The following is a 17,708-nucleotide window of genomic DNA, read 5'->3' as shown; positions in this document are numbered from 1 at the left end:
TGAATGTGTTGTCCTTTCATGTTAAATATATAACTGAAATGAGAAATATAATATCCATCTTTTAAAAAAGCAGTGATGAGAACATGGAGCGAAGTTCACTAGTTCAACTTTCTCTGGGCACGTTTGCTCCCGATTACACATTCACTCTGGAAATAATCAGATAAGAGAAAACATTACTAGATTTTACTTCTCCACTAACTGGAACAGTGCTGATGCTGTGCATCCTTTCTGCTAATCTCCTATATACACACATACCATCCACCCTTCAACATACACAGCAACAAAGGCCTCAGTGTCTCAGAAGGGATGAGACTCACACTACAAACCATCAGTCTCACAATGTAAACACAGGCATGCGTGCAGACACCCACAGAGGACTGCAGGTTTTTGAGAAGTGATGTCAGAGGTTGCAGAGCGAGAGGTGAGTGAGTGTTTTGGGGTGAGTCTGTGCTGGAGCAGTGGGAGGGCCAACACTGGTTGTGTATAAATACAGGACTGTGATGGACTCCAAGCAAGAAAAGTAGAGTGTGAAGATACTGTGAGCAACACTGAAGAGAAACAGATCTGCGATGGCCAACCACAACGGTGAGTGATGCTCTCCCTATCTCTGTATCATTGTAAATACTTACTGTTTACAGCTTCCTCGCTCTCTTGCTGGTCTCTTACAAGATTATGAGATGTGTGAAAAATGTGCTGATGCATGATTCAACATTTAGGTGTGATATGACCCATTCAAATTCTTGCAGCAAATGCAAGAGCAGCTTTGAAGCCTGCTGAAGGAAATGGTAAATCAGATGCAGTAACATTCACAAAGCTGAGATATTTGTTAAATTGAAATTAAATGGAAAAACTCACCATTGAGTTAAGAAGTGTCCCATCTAGAGAAAAAATACGGATTTTTACTTTACAGAAGTTTTTTTGTTTGTTTTAAGGCACTTACCCAGCTTGTTTTCTCCTGATTATATCCTTGCTTGTGTTGTATCTACTCTCAGATGTATGTTGTTTTGTATTAAAGCTTCTGCTAAATCAAATTGTCAAAATGGAAAAAAGTTTCCCAAACTTTCAAACTCTTCCTTGAAAGAGAACATATGGCACATGATCATTGTTATCTTTCTTCCTGCTGGGGCCTCTTGCCAGGTCATCATTGTAAAAATGAGAAATTGTTCTCAATTGATCTTACCTGCTAAAAGAAAATTTAAAAAAAAAAAAGAAAATAAAAAAATCATCAGTTTCATCTTTGATTGTGACTCTCTGCTACTTAAGTGGAACCTTTTCCTCACAGCCAATATCTTATCTCAGAATGAGAATGTCAGTCACATGCACGCTTCAGTGAAGACTGATAGTTTGTCTCTGTTGATGTTTTTTAGGTTTGATCATTGATGTGGATGTAAGAAGTCGTGAGAACAACTCGGTACACCGCACGAAGGAGATCAATCCTCAGCATTTGATTGTCCGCAGAGGTCAATCCTTCTCCGTAACTCTCCAGTTGTCCACTTCTCTTCCCCCCAAACACCACCTGGAACTGGTCCTGCACCTCGGTGAGTTCAGTCTGATGATGCAGCTCTAGACAGGCAACCTCTTGTTTACACTCATGGTTGTAAAGTCTGAAGTTAAAACCGGGATGACGCTCTCTATTAACAGTTGGTTGTATCTCAGTTCTAACCTAATGTGTGCTTGAAGATCTTGGTCATTTATTTGAACCTTATTTTAAAAGAAAAACTTCCTGACACACATTGTTGGTCCTCAGTTTGACATTGATCAGACAAGATGTTCAGAAGCTTTTTTGTTTAGTATTCAGCATTGACAAAGGCATGATGTACCACATTTTGCTCATACCTTTATTTTTGTGTTCACTTTACAGCAAGAAGTAATTAAATATGTAAAATACTCAGTAATCTCTCAAATATAATTGAAGACACATTAAGAATTTAAAGCTGCAGTGTCAGTGAGACAACTGTTCTCTTCCACATGAAATACCATTTTCTGTAGCAGTAAATCTTTACTTCCTAACAACAATGAGGGCAGAAAACATATGAGCAATTTTTGGTGATAAATCTTGGCAGTTGAAATTTAGGTTACTGATTTCCGATACTGAAATCCTATTGACATTTCATCATATCCAGCCATAAATATCCTCTTCATGGCAAATATGTGCCTCTTCATTATAGAAATGGTTTAAGCAGTTATAGTTAAAGGGCACAAGAACAATTTTAGTTGACTTGTGGGATTTGTTAATGGTAAAATATACATAAAATATCACCAGCTGTCTTCACTGATGTACAACTATAACCTTTTATTGTTCTCTTCTCTTGATTCAAAGTTGCCAAATTTAAGCAACAGTTTCTTTATAAAAGCTACTGATTTCAACATTTTTTTAGATCCACCTCCTGGTACAGGACCAGGATTCTCCCATCAGATTCGCCGGAAAAACTTTAAGATACTCTCAGATTATTGTTTCATGACTCTGAGCCAACCAGCTTCATTCCTGTTTCCTCAGGTCGGAGAGACGAGGTGGTGATCAAGCTTCAGAAGGAGCGAGGAGCCGGAGACAAGTGGTGGTTTCACCAGCAGGGAGCTCAGGATGAAATACTGCTGACTCTGCACAGTCCAGCGGACGCCATCATTGGACAATACCGTCTGGCTGTGCTGGTGATGTCACCGGACGGACGCATTTTAGAGAAAATGGACAAAACTAGGTTCCACCTGCTGTTTAACCCGTGGTGCAAAGGTGAGGCAAAGTGCAGACACTCAGATTTTTGTTTTCTACAACAGTTCAGACTGACTTCACTCATTCACTGCAACTTTTATACTTTCTCATGCATTAAATAGATCAAACTGGATGTGTTTTCTCAGTGATTTATATTAATTATATTCCATGAAGAGGAAGATGAGCTGGTGTTTCTGCCTTCATCCTCTCATCTTCTTATAAATCATACAAAAAGTCACCACATGTCAGACCAACTGTGTGTAACTCAAACATTTTCACTCTGAGTTTTCCACCAGCATCATCAAAACACCAAATGATGGAATCTCTCACAGATCATAAGCATCATATTTTCTTATCGAGGCCCTCAGGCACTTAAAGAATTCATATGAGCTGTTTCAGAACTGATGTTGTTGTTTGTAGCTGGTTCTGTTTGTGGAAGTTGACATTTAGATTTTCGAATATGGAGCATCGAGGACAGAAAGCATTTATTTTTGACATTTGTTAAATGTTTGTTGTTCAGCTGTCATAATGACAGAAGGATGTTCATGGTCTCCTGTGTGCTTGTATGTTCCAGATGATGTGGTTTACCTGCCTGATGAGAGTCAGCTCCAGGAGTACGTAATGAACGAAGACGGAACCATTTACATGGGATCCTGGGATTACATCAGAAGTATTCCCTGGAATTATGGACAGGTAACACACACACATTCATTGTGTGGATGGTGTGAGTGTGTCTGTCAGGTCAGTGGGTGGTTTGTGTGAATTGTCACAGCAGTGTGACAGCAGAGAGTCAAAGGAATTTTTGGCCGGATCAGGAAATGTGTTTGTTGGACGGAGGAAACTTGTGGATGAGAGGTGACAGAATGTAACCAAACCACACAAACAAGAGCTGGTCCCTTCACAGCTCGCTGGGAGAAAGAGAGAAAGACAAACAGACCGACAGACAGGAAGTGGATGAAGAGTGAACAGTGGAAACAAACATGAATTTATTTTTAGAAAGCAGCTTGAGAAACCTTCAAGTCTTTTATTGTCTCTGTTCCTCTCTCATGATTATGTTGATTTTCTTGTCTCTCAGTTTGATGACGATGTGATGGACATCTGTTTTGAAGTCCTGGACAACTCCAAAGAGGCCCTGAGAAACTCAAAGATGGACACTGAGCGCAGATCTGACCCCGTCTATGTCGGCAGAATGATCACAGCGATGGTGAAGAACTGTTCTTTTCTATTCTGAAAAAACAAACAGGTCAATGACAGTGTGAGAAAAAAAATATGGATTTAGTTTAACGTGTCAGAGGGGCAGATTATAAAGCTGCAACACACGACTTGGATCTTGTAGTTCTTTCCCACAGCATGAACTTTCAGCAGAAATGTCAGCAGCTTTTGGAGAATAATTAGAAGAAGTGAGCAGTGGAGATGTTATTGACAGTCAGTGACCCTGGAAACACACAGAGATTTTACCAGAAAGTGAAAGTTCATCACTAGAAATGTGATGTCCTGTAAATGAACCTCCACATTAAAGGGAGCATCATGTAAACTGTCATGAAAATGTCTCATATTGAAACCTGAGCTTCATGCAGTGAGTCCCACATTTAATGATTCTGCTCCACATGTCATCTCCACCTGTCCAGGTGAACTCTAATGGTGACAGAGGTGTGCTGACCGGACGTTGGACTGAGCCGTACTCTGATGGAGTCGCACCATATCGATGGACCGGCAGCGTGCCGATCCTCCGACAGTGGAGCAAGGCTGGGGTCCGAGCGGTTAAATATGGCCAGTGTTGGGTGTTTGCTGGTGTCGCATGTACAAGTGAGGATTTCACAGCTTTCACTGCTGCACAAGTACAAAATAATGGAACCACTCTTTTAAAATCAATCAAATCTGTTGCTAAATACTAAAATATTTAGTCTCTACATATACAGTTTATCCACCTGAGTGTCAAACACAGAAACACCTCAGAATCAGCACAAATACAAGCATATCACCTGTTAAAAAACTGAAGACAAACTGAGGTGCTAACTTTAAAAGAGTAAAGGAAAGTGTGCTGGTGTAGAAGAATGAATTGTTTCAGTGTGATGTGTGTGATCTTTTCAAAGTGCTGCGCTGTCTGGGAATCCCAACACGCCTCATCACCAACTACTCTTCAGCCCACGATGTGGATGGAAACCTCTCTCTGGACTTTCTGCTGGATGAAAATTTGAGGAGCATAGACAGCAGAGACAGCAGCTGGTAGCATCACACACACAGAGTTGATTATAATAACAAATGATAATTTCAATCATTTAATGTGATGTTGTTTCTCTTCTCTCCTCATGATTGAAGGAACTTCCACTGTTGGGTCGAGTCCTGGATGAAAAGAGATGATCTCCCCAAAGGAAATGACGGCTGGCAGGTTTTGGACCCCACCCCTCAAGAACTGAGTGATGGTACGTCCCAACTTCAAACTTTTAAACTGACATTTCTGTTTTCTGTTTATCAGTTTGATGTTGATCATCAGGATAAACTGCTCTCAGGACTTTCACCTCTGGGTTTAATTGTCAGATGTAATGCTGGTTATGAATTTCTATCTTTCTCATAATCAAACTGAACAATCATTGCTAAAACAGGACAGTTTCTTATCCTTGTATTGATGATCTTCAACTCTTTGAAATGACTGTTTGCTCTTCAGGTGAGTTCTGCTGTGGTCCGTGTCCAGTGACGGCCATCAAGGAGGGAAATCTGGCAGTAAAGTACGATGCTCCGTTTGTGTTCGCTGAGGTCAACGCTGACATCACCTACTGGATGGTCCAAAAAAATGGACAACGCAAGAAGGTGAAGCTTTCTTTTAAATGTCTTTCATGAAAGTCAAAAACAACAACTGGACTTTATTGATGCTGACTACTGTGATTCTTCTTTCAGATCAGAGTGGATCAGAGCAGTGTGGGGAGGAACATCAGCACCAAAAGTGTTTTTGGAGACCACAGAGAAGACGTCACTCTGCACTACAAATATCCTGAAGGTTGGTTAGGAAGCAGAACGCAGAGGAGAAGATGGACGAGGGTCACATTTCCTTATTTATTATCACATTTATTCAGTTCACTGAGTCACAGTCATCATTGCTCTGTGACTTTGTGTAAGAGATTGTGTCTGTGATTGAGTATTTTTATCTTTAGACTGCAGATAAGTTGTCATTGTTTTCTCCTCAGGCTCCAGGAAGGAGAGAGAAGTGTTTGAGAAGGCGGGTCAACCTTTCCCCAAGCCGACCAATGAGAGCACAGAACCAGGACAACTGCAGCTGTCAATCAAGCATGCTCAGCCTGTATTTGGGACAGACTTTGATGTGGTTGTTGAGGTACGGATTGTTCAAACTGTCATAGAATAAATAGACGGATTCCTGAAATAATAAAATGAGTAAATATTTCACTCCAAGTGAATCTGGGGTGCCAGCTGTTGTGTGGATTTAGAGTTTCTGTGTTTTGCTTGGTGTACTCGATGTTTTAACGTCTGACTGATGAATCCATTGTGTCTGCAGGTGAAGAATGAAGGAGGCAGAGATGCTGTTGCTCAGCTCACCATGTTGGCCACAGCTGTAACTTACAATTCTCTCCACCGGGGGGAGTGTGAGAGGCAGACGACCACTGTGACTGTACCAGCTCACACAGGTCAGCAGCTCTAATAAACCCACAGAGGCCTCTGGGGCAGAAATATTGTGAAACAACAACAATGATATGTCTTACCTGCAAAGTTTTTTTTCTGTTCCTCACATTTTATAGCAAGTCGTGCATCATTTAACTGCTTTAATAGTGTTTGTTTGTGTGTTCAGTCCACAAAGAAATGCTTCGTCTGCAGTACGATGAATATGCCAGGTGTGCCTCTGAGCATCATTTGATCCGGATGAAAGCATTTTTAGAGGCTCCAGGGGAGAACGAACCCATCATGACTATGGCCGACATCCCACTGAGCACACCTGAGCTCCACATACAGGTGAGTACACTATCTAATCTTGACTTGTCTATGCGTTTAAGCCTTTGATGCGGATTCCAAGAGGAGCTCTCAGGGTGTCCTATGGGGTCTGGCACCAGGACGTTGGCAGTGGATCCTTTGGGCCTCTGAATCAAACTTGTTCCACTGCATCTTGTTGATGCTCGATCAGAAAGGGGTCTTTGAAATTTGGAGGTCAAATCAACATCTTGGGCGATTGTCATGTTCCTCAAGATGTTCCTGATTATTTGATGTTCTTGCGATGTGGTGGTGTGCATTTTCCTGCGTTTGTAGGCAATGACATTTACAATTGCCATTTGCATGAACGAGTCAGCTTGTTCTGGGACAATGTTTATTTGGGTGTCTAAGTCTCATCAACACGGATGCCAAAATCCAAGATTTTTCAGCAGAACACCACCTAGTACCAATATGGTTATTGAATGGTTATTCACTTCACCTGTCAGTGGTTTTAATGTTGTGGCTGATTGGTGAATACATAAATAGATCACAATGCTATCTCCTCTTTTTTCAGATTCCTGGGAGGCCTGTCGCATGGGAACCAGTGACAGCCTTCATCTCCTTCACCAATCCTTTACCAGTTCCACTGAGGGGGGGTGTTTTCACTGTGGAGGGGTCCGGCCTGTTGTCTGCCGCTCAGATCCATGTAAAGTAAGTAATCCAATGCTTTTACCATGAGGAATGTGCAGAGAAAACTGAACTGAACTGAAAAACCCAAGATTCATTTGACAAATTTGCTAAACTTGCTAACTAAAAATGACACTAACCATTAGCATTTATCTTCCTTTTCAGAGGTGTTATTTCTCCAGGCCAGAAGGTTTCTGAGAAGCTCTCCTTCTCCCCCATGAGGAGCGGAGTGAGGAAACTCCTGGTGGACTTTGACTCTGACCGGCTGAAGGACGTGAAGGGAGTTGCTACTGTGATTGTTCGCAAAAATTACAGAAATAGCTTCTCTGTACTCCCTGGATTTTACTGAGAGACCTATGAAGCAACACATCTTCTGTTGTGGAAAAAAATGTGCCAGTTTGAGTGCAAAGTCAGGGACCTGATAAAACAAATTTTGTCAGTAACTGCAAAAATGTGAGGCCAAAATGAACAAAATTGGGCTATATGGACAAAAGACATCTGAAAGAATTCAGAAATACAATGAATGTCACTATTCTTATCAAAAAAACCCAAATAAAACAGTAAATTAAACAGTAGAAAACTATAGCATTATTAAAACTGTTCTACAGATTGCTAGCTGTAGTTCTTTAACCTCTTAAAACTCGAGCTTTGGTTGGGCTTGCATTTTAGATTTCTTCCAGTTATTTGGGTTAAGGAGTAACCAATAAATATAGTAATCTGATAATATCTAATATCAGATTCTGTTTTATATTTTATTATATGAATATTATATTGCTATTATTAGTGTTGTTGCTATTTTATTAATATAATTATTATTGTTATTACCATTATTATGAACACTATGCTCTTTTTGAAAAAAAAAAAAGATGTCCACATATGTGGACGCCAGGTCCTAAGAGGTTAAAATATGATGCAGTAGAAATGAAGAACAACTAATGCTACATCCACTTTAGTCATAGCACCATCACGCTTCAGTGACTATGCTTGGAAGCATTTGAAAAAAGCAGTTTTTATGCATTTTTACAACAGATACAGCCTGGTTCCGGTAGAGGAGCCTCCATGCTGGAAGGGTTAAATGGAAGTTAAATGGAAGTTGCACCAGGTTGTGAATTTACACAAAGAAATATCAGACATAGTATTCACTTAAAGCCTTTATGTGTGAAATCTGAATATTTTAGACAAGTATTTGATTGGATTTCTTCATTGCTTCTTTCCCCCTGGTCCTACTCACTGCTGGTTATTGGCACTTGACAAATCAACCATAATGTTTTGTCACATGTGTTTTTTACAGGGTGTCTCTGTTACTTACTTAAGTATGTAATCACTCAAAATTAATTGTTGGATGTTTTATTACTTCTTTGCACTGTTTCCAATCCAGAGGTCAAAATATGATTGGAAGAAACCAGTGTTTCATATCCTTTAGTCTTCATCTTTATGTATTTGTTTTGGTAATAATTCTGTATGCGGGTAGATGTGTGCACTGTGAGGAAAATAAAGATTTTTTCATAAGTATTCATTCTGAGTAATCTGCAGTATTATTTTAAACCATACAGAGTGTTTGTCATATAAAACACTGTTGTTATTAGTCAAATAATTAGAATTAAAAGGATATGCTGAGACTTCCAGGCTGGTGAATATGGACAATTGGCTTCCTCTGCAGAGATACAAAGCCAAGTCAGTGGTGAGGACCTCATTGTTAACCGAGCGAGAGAGAAATACACATTGTCCAACCCTGTACTATATTAGAATCAAACGTGCAGCTAGATTATGAATAAACGCTGTTGTGAGCAGTGATTGGCTAGAAGATGTGGAAAGCCAAAAGTCTGAATGCTGAAATCACTTTCCATTTTTACCATTCTCAGAGAAATTTGAACAACATTAACATTAATCCTAGTATTCAGTAAAATGCAAGTAAACACCAGGTGCAAGCAAACTCATACACATATGAAGTGTTTAGACTACAATCCACACATAGTGTAAATGATGCCATTAAAAATTATAAAGAGGAACAGACTTAAAAGAAGCTAATAAACAGGTCGCAGTCACCAATTTGAGAACTTATTTATACTGTTAATATGGACCAACAGCATTTAGTATCTCTCCACCTACATTTAGAAATAATTTCTTGTCAGTATTGTCTTTTGAAAGTCCTTTATTCACCTATATTTAAGCGTATGTTCTTCTTGTATGTATTGTGAATATTGTAAATACATGAACTTTTAAACAAAATGATGCCCATATCAGGGTCTTGATGTTGTATTCAAACAGCAATTTTTCATAAACAAATTAAGATTTATTGTTACAAATGAAATATTATTACAAACAATGTTTTAACTACCATAATGTGTTCATATTCCCACCCATAAACAGCACAAAAGATGCAATAAAGTAACAAAATGTACAGCATGTGTATGATACTCATCTGAGAGTTTTTTGATGCCACCATTACTGCCCCTTACAAAGTAAAGTTTGCTATATTTCCATCAGAATAGGCAAGTTTTCAAATCAGAACTAACTAAGAATGTATGTAATCTGGTCCACTAAACGTGGCTTCCAGTGGTTCTTCTTGCGGACGACCACAGTGGCGACTCCCTTCACATCCTTCAATGTGTCTGAATCAAAGTCCACCAGGAGCTTCCTCACCCCGACTCTCATGGGTGAGAAGGTAAGCTTCACAGACACCTTCTGGCCTGGAGCTATATGACCTCTGAGGAGAGAAGGAGAGTGATGAATGCTTGGAATTATTTCATATTTTATATATTTGAAGAACAGAGGATGATGGTGGAAACATGCATACATAACGTAACATACATGTTTTCACTATTTATGTCTCTTTTCTGTTTAACCTCTGGTTAGAATGTAACATGCAGACAAAATTGAGGTTGAAGTCCAAAGATTTTCTCTAAACATTGAGGAAAGACTTATTTAAAATACCAGTGCTAATAAGTCTGACATGAGTAGTGTGAAAGTCAAATCAATCTTGAGCTCTCAGGTTAGCATTTTTTTTTGTCTTTTTGTTCATTTTATGTACATGTAGCCTTGTTTTTGGGGAGCAAATAGTGTAAATTTTATGTAACTCGGCCTAATTATGGAGGTGTTACCTAAGGGGTCAAAAAGTTTGCAAGTTTTCTTCACTGTTCGCTATCAGCACTATGTCATCTGCATACTGTATGTTATTTATGTTATAACCGCTGATGGTTACTGCCAGTAAGCCTTGTACTCATTACTTACTTAACATGAATGTCAGTGGCATACAGCAGGCCGGCCCCCTCCACAGTGAAAACACCGTCTTTCAGTGGGACTGGTAGAGGATTGGTGAAGGAGATATACGCCATCACTTGCTGGCATGCAACAACCTTACCAGGAACCTGAACAAAGAGATGACAGCTCACGTTTCACAAAAACACCTGTGGCACTGTTCTAATCTCAAAATAAAACACAGAAACAATCAGATTTTGCAAAAGTATCCATCTTTGCAACAGTGGACAGTTTCAGGTCCAAGGAGTTCCACATGAAACTTTTAAGATTCTCATCACTTCTTTGCATTTCTTGGTCGACTATAGCGCCAGTTAACTTCACTTGCTCATTAGCTTTGTACAGACTTGCCTGCACGATATTCAACCCTTTTGATGCGCAGTGTGGGTCATGAGATTCCCATTTTTCATTGGACTTGCTTCATTTTTGACCCGTGTTGCGCATCAAAGGCTTAAACGCATAGACAAGTCAAGATTAGATAGTGTACTCACCTGTATGTGGAGCTCAGGTGTGCTCAGTGGGATGTCGGCCATAGTCATGACGGGTTCGTTCTCCCCTGGAGCCTCTAAAAATGCTTTCATCCGGATCAAATGATGCTCAGAGGCACACCTGGCATATTCATCGTACTGCAGACGTAGCATTTCTTTGTGGACTGAACACACAAACAAACACTATTAAAGCAGTTAAATGATGCACGACTTGCTATAAAATGTGAGGAACAGAAAAAAAACTTTGCAGGTAAGACATATCATTGTTGTTGTTACACAATATTTCTGCCCCAGAGGCCTCTGTGGGTTTATTAGAGCTGCTGACCTGTGTGAGCTGGTACAGTCACAGTGGTCGTCTGCCTCTCACACTCCCCCCGGTGGAGAGAATTGTAAGTTACAGCTGTGGCCAACATGGTGAGCTGAGCAACAGCATCTCTGCCTCCTTCATTCTTCACCTGCAGACACAATGGATTCATCAGTCAGACGTTAAAACATCGAGTACACCAAGCAAAACACAGAAACTCTAAATCCACACAACAGCTGGCACCCCAGATTCACTTGGAGTGAAATATTTACTCATTTTATTACTTCAGGAATCCGTCTATTTATTCTATGACAGTTTGAACAATCCGTACCTCAACAACCACATCAAAGTCTGTCCCAAATACAGGCTGAGCATGCTTGATTGACAGCTGCATTTGTCCTGGTTCTGTGCTCTCATTGGTCGGCTTGGGGAAAGGTTGACCCGCCTTCTCAAACACTTCTCTCTCCTTCCTGGAGCCTGAGGAGAAAACAATGACAACTTATCTGCAGTCTAAAGATAAAAATACTCAATCACAGACACAATCTCTTACACAAAGTCACAGAGCAATGATGACTGTGACTCAGTGAACTGAATAAATGTGATAATAAATAAGGAAATGTGACCCTCGTCCATCTTCTCCTCTGCGTTCTGCTTCCTAACCAACCTTCAGGATATTTGTAGTGCAGAGTGACGTCTTCTCTGTGGTCTCCAAAAACACTTTTGGTGCTGATGTTCCTCCCCACACTGCTCTGATCCACTCTGATCTGAAAGAAGAATCACAGTAGTCAGCATCAATAAAGTCCAGTTGTTGTTTTTGACTTTCATGAAAGACATTTAAAAGAAAGCTTCACCTTCTTGCGTTGTCCATTTTTTTGGACCATCCAGTAGGTGATGTCAGCGTTGACCTCAGCGAACACAAACGGAGCATCGTACTTTACTGCCAGATTTCCCTCCTTGATGGCCGTCACTGGACACGGACCACAGCAGAACTCACCTGAAGAGCAAACAGTCATTTCAAAGAGTTGAAGATCATCAATACAAGGATAAGAAACTGTCCTGTTTTAGCAATGGTTGTTCAGTTTGATTATGAGAAAGATAGAAATTCATAACCAGCATTACATCTGACAATTAAACCCAGAGGTGAAAGTCCTGAGAGCAGTTTATCCTGATGATCAACATCAAACTGATAAACAGAAAACAGAGATGCGCATTAAAAAGATTTAAGTTGAGATGTACCATCACTCAGTTCTTGAGGGGTGGGGTCCAAAACCTGCCAGCCGTCATTTCCTTTGGGGAGATCATCTCTTTTCATCCAGGACTCGACCCAACAGTGGAAGTTCCTTCAATCATGAGGAGAGAAGAGAAACAACATCACATTAAATGATTGAAATTATCATTTGTTATTATAATCAACTCTGTGTGTGTGATGCTACCAGCTGCTGTCTCTGCTGTCTATGCTCCTCAAATTTTCATCCAGCAGAAAGTCCAGAGAGAGGTTTCCATCCACATCGTGGGCTGAAGAGTAGTTGGTGATGAGGCGTGTTGGGATTCCCAGACAGCGCAGCACTTTGAAAAGATCACACACATCACACTGAAACAATTCATTCTTCTACACCAGCACACTTTCCTTTACTCTTTTAAAGTTAGCACCTCAGTTTGTCTTCAGTTTTTTAACAGGTGATATGCTTGTATTTGTGCTGATTCTGAGGTGTTTCTGTGTTTGACACTCAGGTGGATAAACTGTATATGTAGAGACTAAATATTTTAGTATTTAGCAACAGATTTGATTGATTTTAAAAGAGTGGTTCCATTATTTTGTACTTGTGCAGCAGTGAAAGCTGTGAAATCCTCACTTGTACATGCGACACCAGCAAACACCCAACACTGGCCATATTTAACCGCTCGGACCCCAGCCTTGCTCCACTGTCGGAGGATCGGCACGCTGCCGGTCCATCGATATGGTGCGACTCCATCAGAGTACGGCTCAGTCCAACGTCCGGTCAGCACACCTCTGTCACCATTAGAGTTCACCTGGACAGGTGGAGATGACATGTGGAGGAGAATCATTAAATGTGGGACTCACTGCATGAAGCTCAGGTTTCAATATGAGACATTTTCATGACAGTTTACATGATGCTCCCTTTAATGTGGAGGTTCATTTACAGGACATCACATTTCTAGTGATGAACTTTCACTTTCTGGTAAAATCTCTGTGTGTTTCCAGGGTCACTGACTGTCAATAACATCTCCACTGCTCACTTCTTCTAATTATTCTCCAAAAGCTGCTGACATTTCTGCTGAAAGTTCATGCTGTGGGAAAGAACTACAAGATCCAAGTCGTGTGTTGCAGCTTTATAATCTGCCCCTCTGACACGTTAAACTAAATCCATATTTTTTTTCTCACACTGTCATTGACCTGTTTGTTTTTTCAGAATAGAAAAGAACAGTTCTTCACCATCGCTGTGATCATTCTGCCGACATAGACGGGGTCAGATCTGCGCTCAGTGTCCATCTTTGAGTTTCTCAGGGCCTCTTTGGAGTTGTCCAGGACTTCAAAACAGATGTCCATCACATCGTCATCAAACTGAGAGACAAGAAAATCAACATAATCATGAGAGAGGAACAGAGACAATAAAAGACTTGAAGGTTTCTCAAGCTGCTTTCTAAAAATAAATTCATGTTTGTTTCCACTGTTCACTCTTCATCCACTTCCTGTCTGTCGGTCTGTTTGTCTTTCTCTCTTTCTCCCAGCGAGCTGTGAAGGGACCAGCTCTTGTTTGTGTGGTTTGGTTACATTCTGTCACCTCTCATCCACAAGTTTCCTCCGTCCAACAAACACATTTCCTGATCCGGCCAAAAATTCCTTTGACTCTCTGCTGTCACACTGCTGTGACAATTCACACAAACCACCCACTGACCTGACAGACACACTCACACCATCCACACAATGAATGTGTGTGTGTTACCTGTCCATAATTCCAGGGAATACTTCTGATGTAATCCCAGGATCCCATGTAAATGGTTCCGTCTTCGTTCATTACGTACTCCTGGAGCTGACTCTCATCAGGCAGGTAAACCACATCATCTGGAACATACAAGCACACAGGAGACCATGAACATCCTTCTGTCATTATGACAGCTGAACAACAAACATTTAACAAATGTCAAAAATAAATGCTTTCTGTCCTCGATGCTCCATATTCGAAAATCTGAATGTCAGCTTCCACAAACAGAACCAGCTACAAACAACATCAATTCTGACACAGTTCATATGAATTCTTCAAGTGTCTGAGGGCCTTGAGGAGAAAATATGATGCTTATGATCTGTGAGAGATTCCATCATTTGGTGTTTTGATGATGCTGGTGGAAAACTCAGAGTGAAAATGTTTGAGTTACACACAGTTGGTCTGACATGTGGTGACTTTTTGTATGATTTATAAGAAGATGAGAGGATGAAGGCAGAAACACCAGCTCATCTTCCTCTTCATGGAATATAATTAATATAAATCACTGAGAAAACACATCCAGTTTGATCTATTTAATGCATGAGAAAGTATAAAAGTTGCAGTAAATGAGTGAAGTCAGTCTGAACTGTTGTAGAAAACAAAAATCTGAGTGTCTGCACTTTGCCTCACCTTTGCACCACGGGTTAAACAGCAGGTGGAACCTAGTTTTGTCCATTTTCTCTAAAATGCGTCCGTCCGGTGACATCACCAGCACAGCCAGACGGTATTGTCCAATGATGGCGTCCGTTGGACTGTGCAGAGTCAGCAGTATTTCATCCTGAGCTCCCTGCTGGTGAAACCACCACTTGTCTCCAGCTCCTCGCTCCTTCTGAAGCTTGATCACCACCTCGTCTCTCCGACCTGAGGAAACAGGAATGAAGCTGGTTGGCTCAGAGTCATGAAACAATAGTTTAAGAAGAACAGGAGCATTGTTTCCATCAGGAGCATCTTAAAGTTCCTCCAGTGAATCTGCTGTCAGAATCCTGGTCCTCTACCAGGAGGTGGATCTAAAAAACTGCTGTTGAAATCAGCAGCTTTTATAAATAAACTATCATTTCAATTTTGTAACTTTGAATCAAAGAGAAAAGATTTTAGTTGTACATCAGTGGAGAAGGCCGGTGATACTTAATGTATATTTTACCATTAACAAATCCCACCAGTCAATTAAAATTGCACTTTTGTCCCCTAACTATAACTGATTAAACTATTTCTATATGAAAAGGCACATATTTGCCATGCAGAAGTTATTTATGGCTGAACATGATGAAATGTTTTCTTTTTTTAATCAATAGGATCTCAGTGTCGGAAATCAATAACCTAACTTTCAGCTGTCAAGATTTATCACCAAAAATTGCTCATATGTTTTCTGCCCTCATTGTTGTTAGGAAGTAAAGATTTACTGCTACAGAAAATGGTATTTCATGTGGAAGAGAACAGTTGTCTCACTGGTACTGCAGCTTTAAATTCTTAATGTGTCTTCAATTATATTTGAGATATTACTGAGTATTTTACATATTTGATTTCTTCTTGCTGCAAAGACAAAACTAGGGATAAAAACACCATGCTTTTTTTCAATGCTGAATAGTAAAAAACTTCTGAACGTCTTGTATAATCAATGTGAAGAGGACCAACAATGCATCTCAAGAGATTTATCCTCTAAGTAAGGTTTGAAATAAATGATCAAAATGTTCAGGCACACATCGTCTGAGAAGTGACATGTAACCAACTGTTATTAGAAAGTGTCACCACAGTTTTAATTTCAGATTTTACAACCATGAGTGGAGCCAAGAGGTCGCCTTTCTAAAGGTGCATCATCAGGCATCTTCCACTCACCGAGGTGCAGGACCAGTTCCAGGTGGTGTTTGGGAGGCAGAGAGTCGGAGCACTGTAGAGTTATGGAGAAAGGTTGACCTCTGCGGACAATCAAACGCTCTCCATCAATCTCCCTGGTGTGGTGGGCCGAGTTGTTCTCACGACTTCTGACATCCAAATCAATGATCAAAGCTGAAAAGACCAGCAGAAGTGAAATTCAACTATCAGTCTGCAATACAGATGTGTTGTTAAGAGAAAAAGGATGCAAAGTCACAATATTTGTATAAATGTAAGAGATAAGACTTACCACTGTAGTTAGCCATTGCAGATCTCTTTCTGATGGTGTCTTGCACAGACACACTAAATCCTCGCTGTCCATCACACTCCTGTATTTATACAAACCGCCCCTCCTCCCTGGTACATGCTCAGATATTCCACCTCACCTCCCTCTGTGACTTCTGACATCACCAGAACCTTACAGTCCTCTGTGGGCGTCTGCATGTGTGTGATTGTGTGTTTGTACTTTGATGATAAAAAAAGAAGAAGTGAGAGGTCATATGGTCAAGTAGCAAGCGGTGAAGGTGAAAAGATCAGCACTGAAACAGGGAAGTTTATGACAATGTCCCAAAAGTGTGTTCAAACTACAATATAGTTCATCTTACAGGATATTTTAGATGTTTCCAAAACTAATCAGAGCTTAAGAATCTATTATCAGGTCCTGCCTAGAGCATCTTAACCTGCAGGAAAAAATCATGAACTACAGATTTTAATCCTGTTTTTGGAGAATCAGAAATATTTTTTTCTTGTGTTAGTTGCACCCATTTAAAGTCTTAGAAAAATGAACAGTACAAGAAAATATATAGATGAACATAGGCAGAAAACATATCCTAAAAATATAAATCTAAGTACAAAAGTAAAGCATAAAATGTAAAATATGCATTTTCTTACACAACAAGCATCACTGCATTCACTACAAAAGTTATTCATTATTAGGGGATCTCTTGATGATACGATAAGATCAACTTTATTGATCCCTTACCAGGGAAATTTACATGTTCCAGCAGCTGGATACAGATGAGGCCTGGAAGACACAGGACAACAAATACAAAAGGTACAATAAGGCTAAAAATAAAGACGTAATAAAGGTCTCATAAAGACAAGGAATGATTTTATAAGACATCATGACTCAGAGGTGAGAGTCAGGAGAACAGTGAGCTGGAAATGGACCAATAAGTATTTGAATCTTCTCACTGAAAGCATGAGAGTATGTTCAAACCATAGGTGGAACTTCAGCTGATGGTGGTGCACTGGTCATCTGAGGCCTTTCTGAGTGGAAATCCCCCTATTATAGGAAAAAGTGATGAGCTTGACCAACAGCAATAACAGAATTCAGGAAGTAGACTGTACCCTGTTCTGATTAAGATCCCTTCAAAATGTCAGCTTCCCACTCCTCCTCCAGTGGGTGGGGAACAGTCAACATGACATTGCTCAACAGTCCAGGGGGTTAATCTCACTTCTGAGATGGAAAAGTGTGT

The 17,708-nt window shown here is 40.2% G+C and overlaps 2 protein-coding genes across 2 annotated transcripts; one reads left to right on the top strand and one right to left on the bottom strand.

The window, feature by feature from the left end:
* Nucleotides 1-522: 522 nt before the first annotated feature.
* Nucleotides 523-8,825, top strand: LOC111576295 (protein-glutamine gamma-glutamyltransferase 2-like). Its single transcript, XM_023281899.3, has 15 exons — nucleotides 523-585; nucleotides 1,368-1,538; nucleotides 2,498-2,728; nucleotides 3,282-3,400; nucleotides 3,783-3,911; nucleotides 4,336-4,513; nucleotides 4,801-4,933; nucleotides 5,027-5,130; nucleotides 5,373-5,515; nucleotides 5,603-5,702; nucleotides 5,890-6,035; nucleotides 6,216-6,345; nucleotides 6,507-6,667; nucleotides 7,197-7,333; nucleotides 7,475-8,825. The coding sequence occupies exons 1-15, from the start codon at nucleotides 570-572 to the stop codon at nucleotides 7,656-7,658; spliced, it is 2,082 nt and encodes a 693-aa protein (XP_023137667.1). The 5' UTR covers nucleotides 523-569; the 3' UTR covers nucleotides 7,659-8,825.
* Nucleotides 8,826-9,443: 618 nt separating this feature from the next.
* Nucleotides 9,444-16,676, bottom strand: LOC111576294 (protein-glutamine gamma-glutamyltransferase 2-like). Its single transcript, XM_035953595.2, has 15 exons — nucleotides 16,481-16,676; nucleotides 16,195-16,365; nucleotides 14,992-15,222; nucleotides 14,323-14,441; nucleotides 13,812-13,940; nucleotides 13,210-13,387; nucleotides 12,790-12,922; nucleotides 12,593-12,696; nucleotides 12,208-12,350; nucleotides 12,021-12,120; nucleotides 11,688-11,833; nucleotides 11,378-11,507; nucleotides 11,056-11,216; nucleotides 10,541-10,677; nucleotides 9,444-10,016 (listed from the first exon to the last, which is right to left on the bottom strand). Exons 1-15 carry the CDS (start codon nucleotides 16,494-16,496, stop codon nucleotides 9,821-9,823), a joined length of 2,094 nt encoding a protein of 697 aa, XP_035809488.2. The 5' UTR covers nucleotides 16,497-16,676; the 3' UTR covers nucleotides 9,444-9,820.
* Between the last annotated feature and the right edge of the window lie 1,032 nt (nucleotides 16,677-17,708).

This window comes from Amphiprion ocellaris, chromosome 3 (assembly GCF_022539595.1).
Source record: "Amphiprion ocellaris isolate individual 3 ecotype Okinawa chromosome 3, ASM2253959v1, whole genome shotgun sequence".
In the NCBI taxonomy this organism is placed as follows: Eukaryota; Metazoa; Chordata; class Actinopteri; family Pomacentridae; genus Amphiprion; species Amphiprion ocellaris.
The sequence above is the reverse complement of the archived record's forward strand: the minus strand, read 5'-3'. Positions and strand labels throughout refer to the sequence as shown.

What these genes read in the sequence shown, in the direction of transcription:
- LOC111576295 (XM_023281899.3), top strand. An exon ending in GTTTAACCCGTGGTGCAAAG is followed by an intron (nt 2,729 to 3,281) that starts GTGAGGCAAAGT and finishes TGTATGTTCCAG; the next exon opens with ATGATGTGGTTTACCTGCCT. An exon ending in TGCTGGTGTCGCATGTACAA is followed by an intron (nt 4,514 to 4,800) that starts GTGAGGATTTCA and finishes ATCTTTTCAAAG; the next exon opens with TGCTGCGCTGTCTGGGAATC.
- LOC111576294 (XM_035953595.2), bottom strand. An exon ending in GTTTAACCCGTGGTGCAAAG is followed by an intron (nt 14,442 to 14,991) that starts GTGAGGCAAAGT and finishes TGTATGTTCCAG; the next exon opens with ATGATGTGGTTTACCTGCCT. An exon ending in GACTGTACCAGCTCACACAG is followed by an intron (nt 11,217 to 11,377) that starts GTCAGCAGCTCT and finishes TTGTGTGTTCAG; the next exon opens with TCCACAAAGAAATGCTACGT.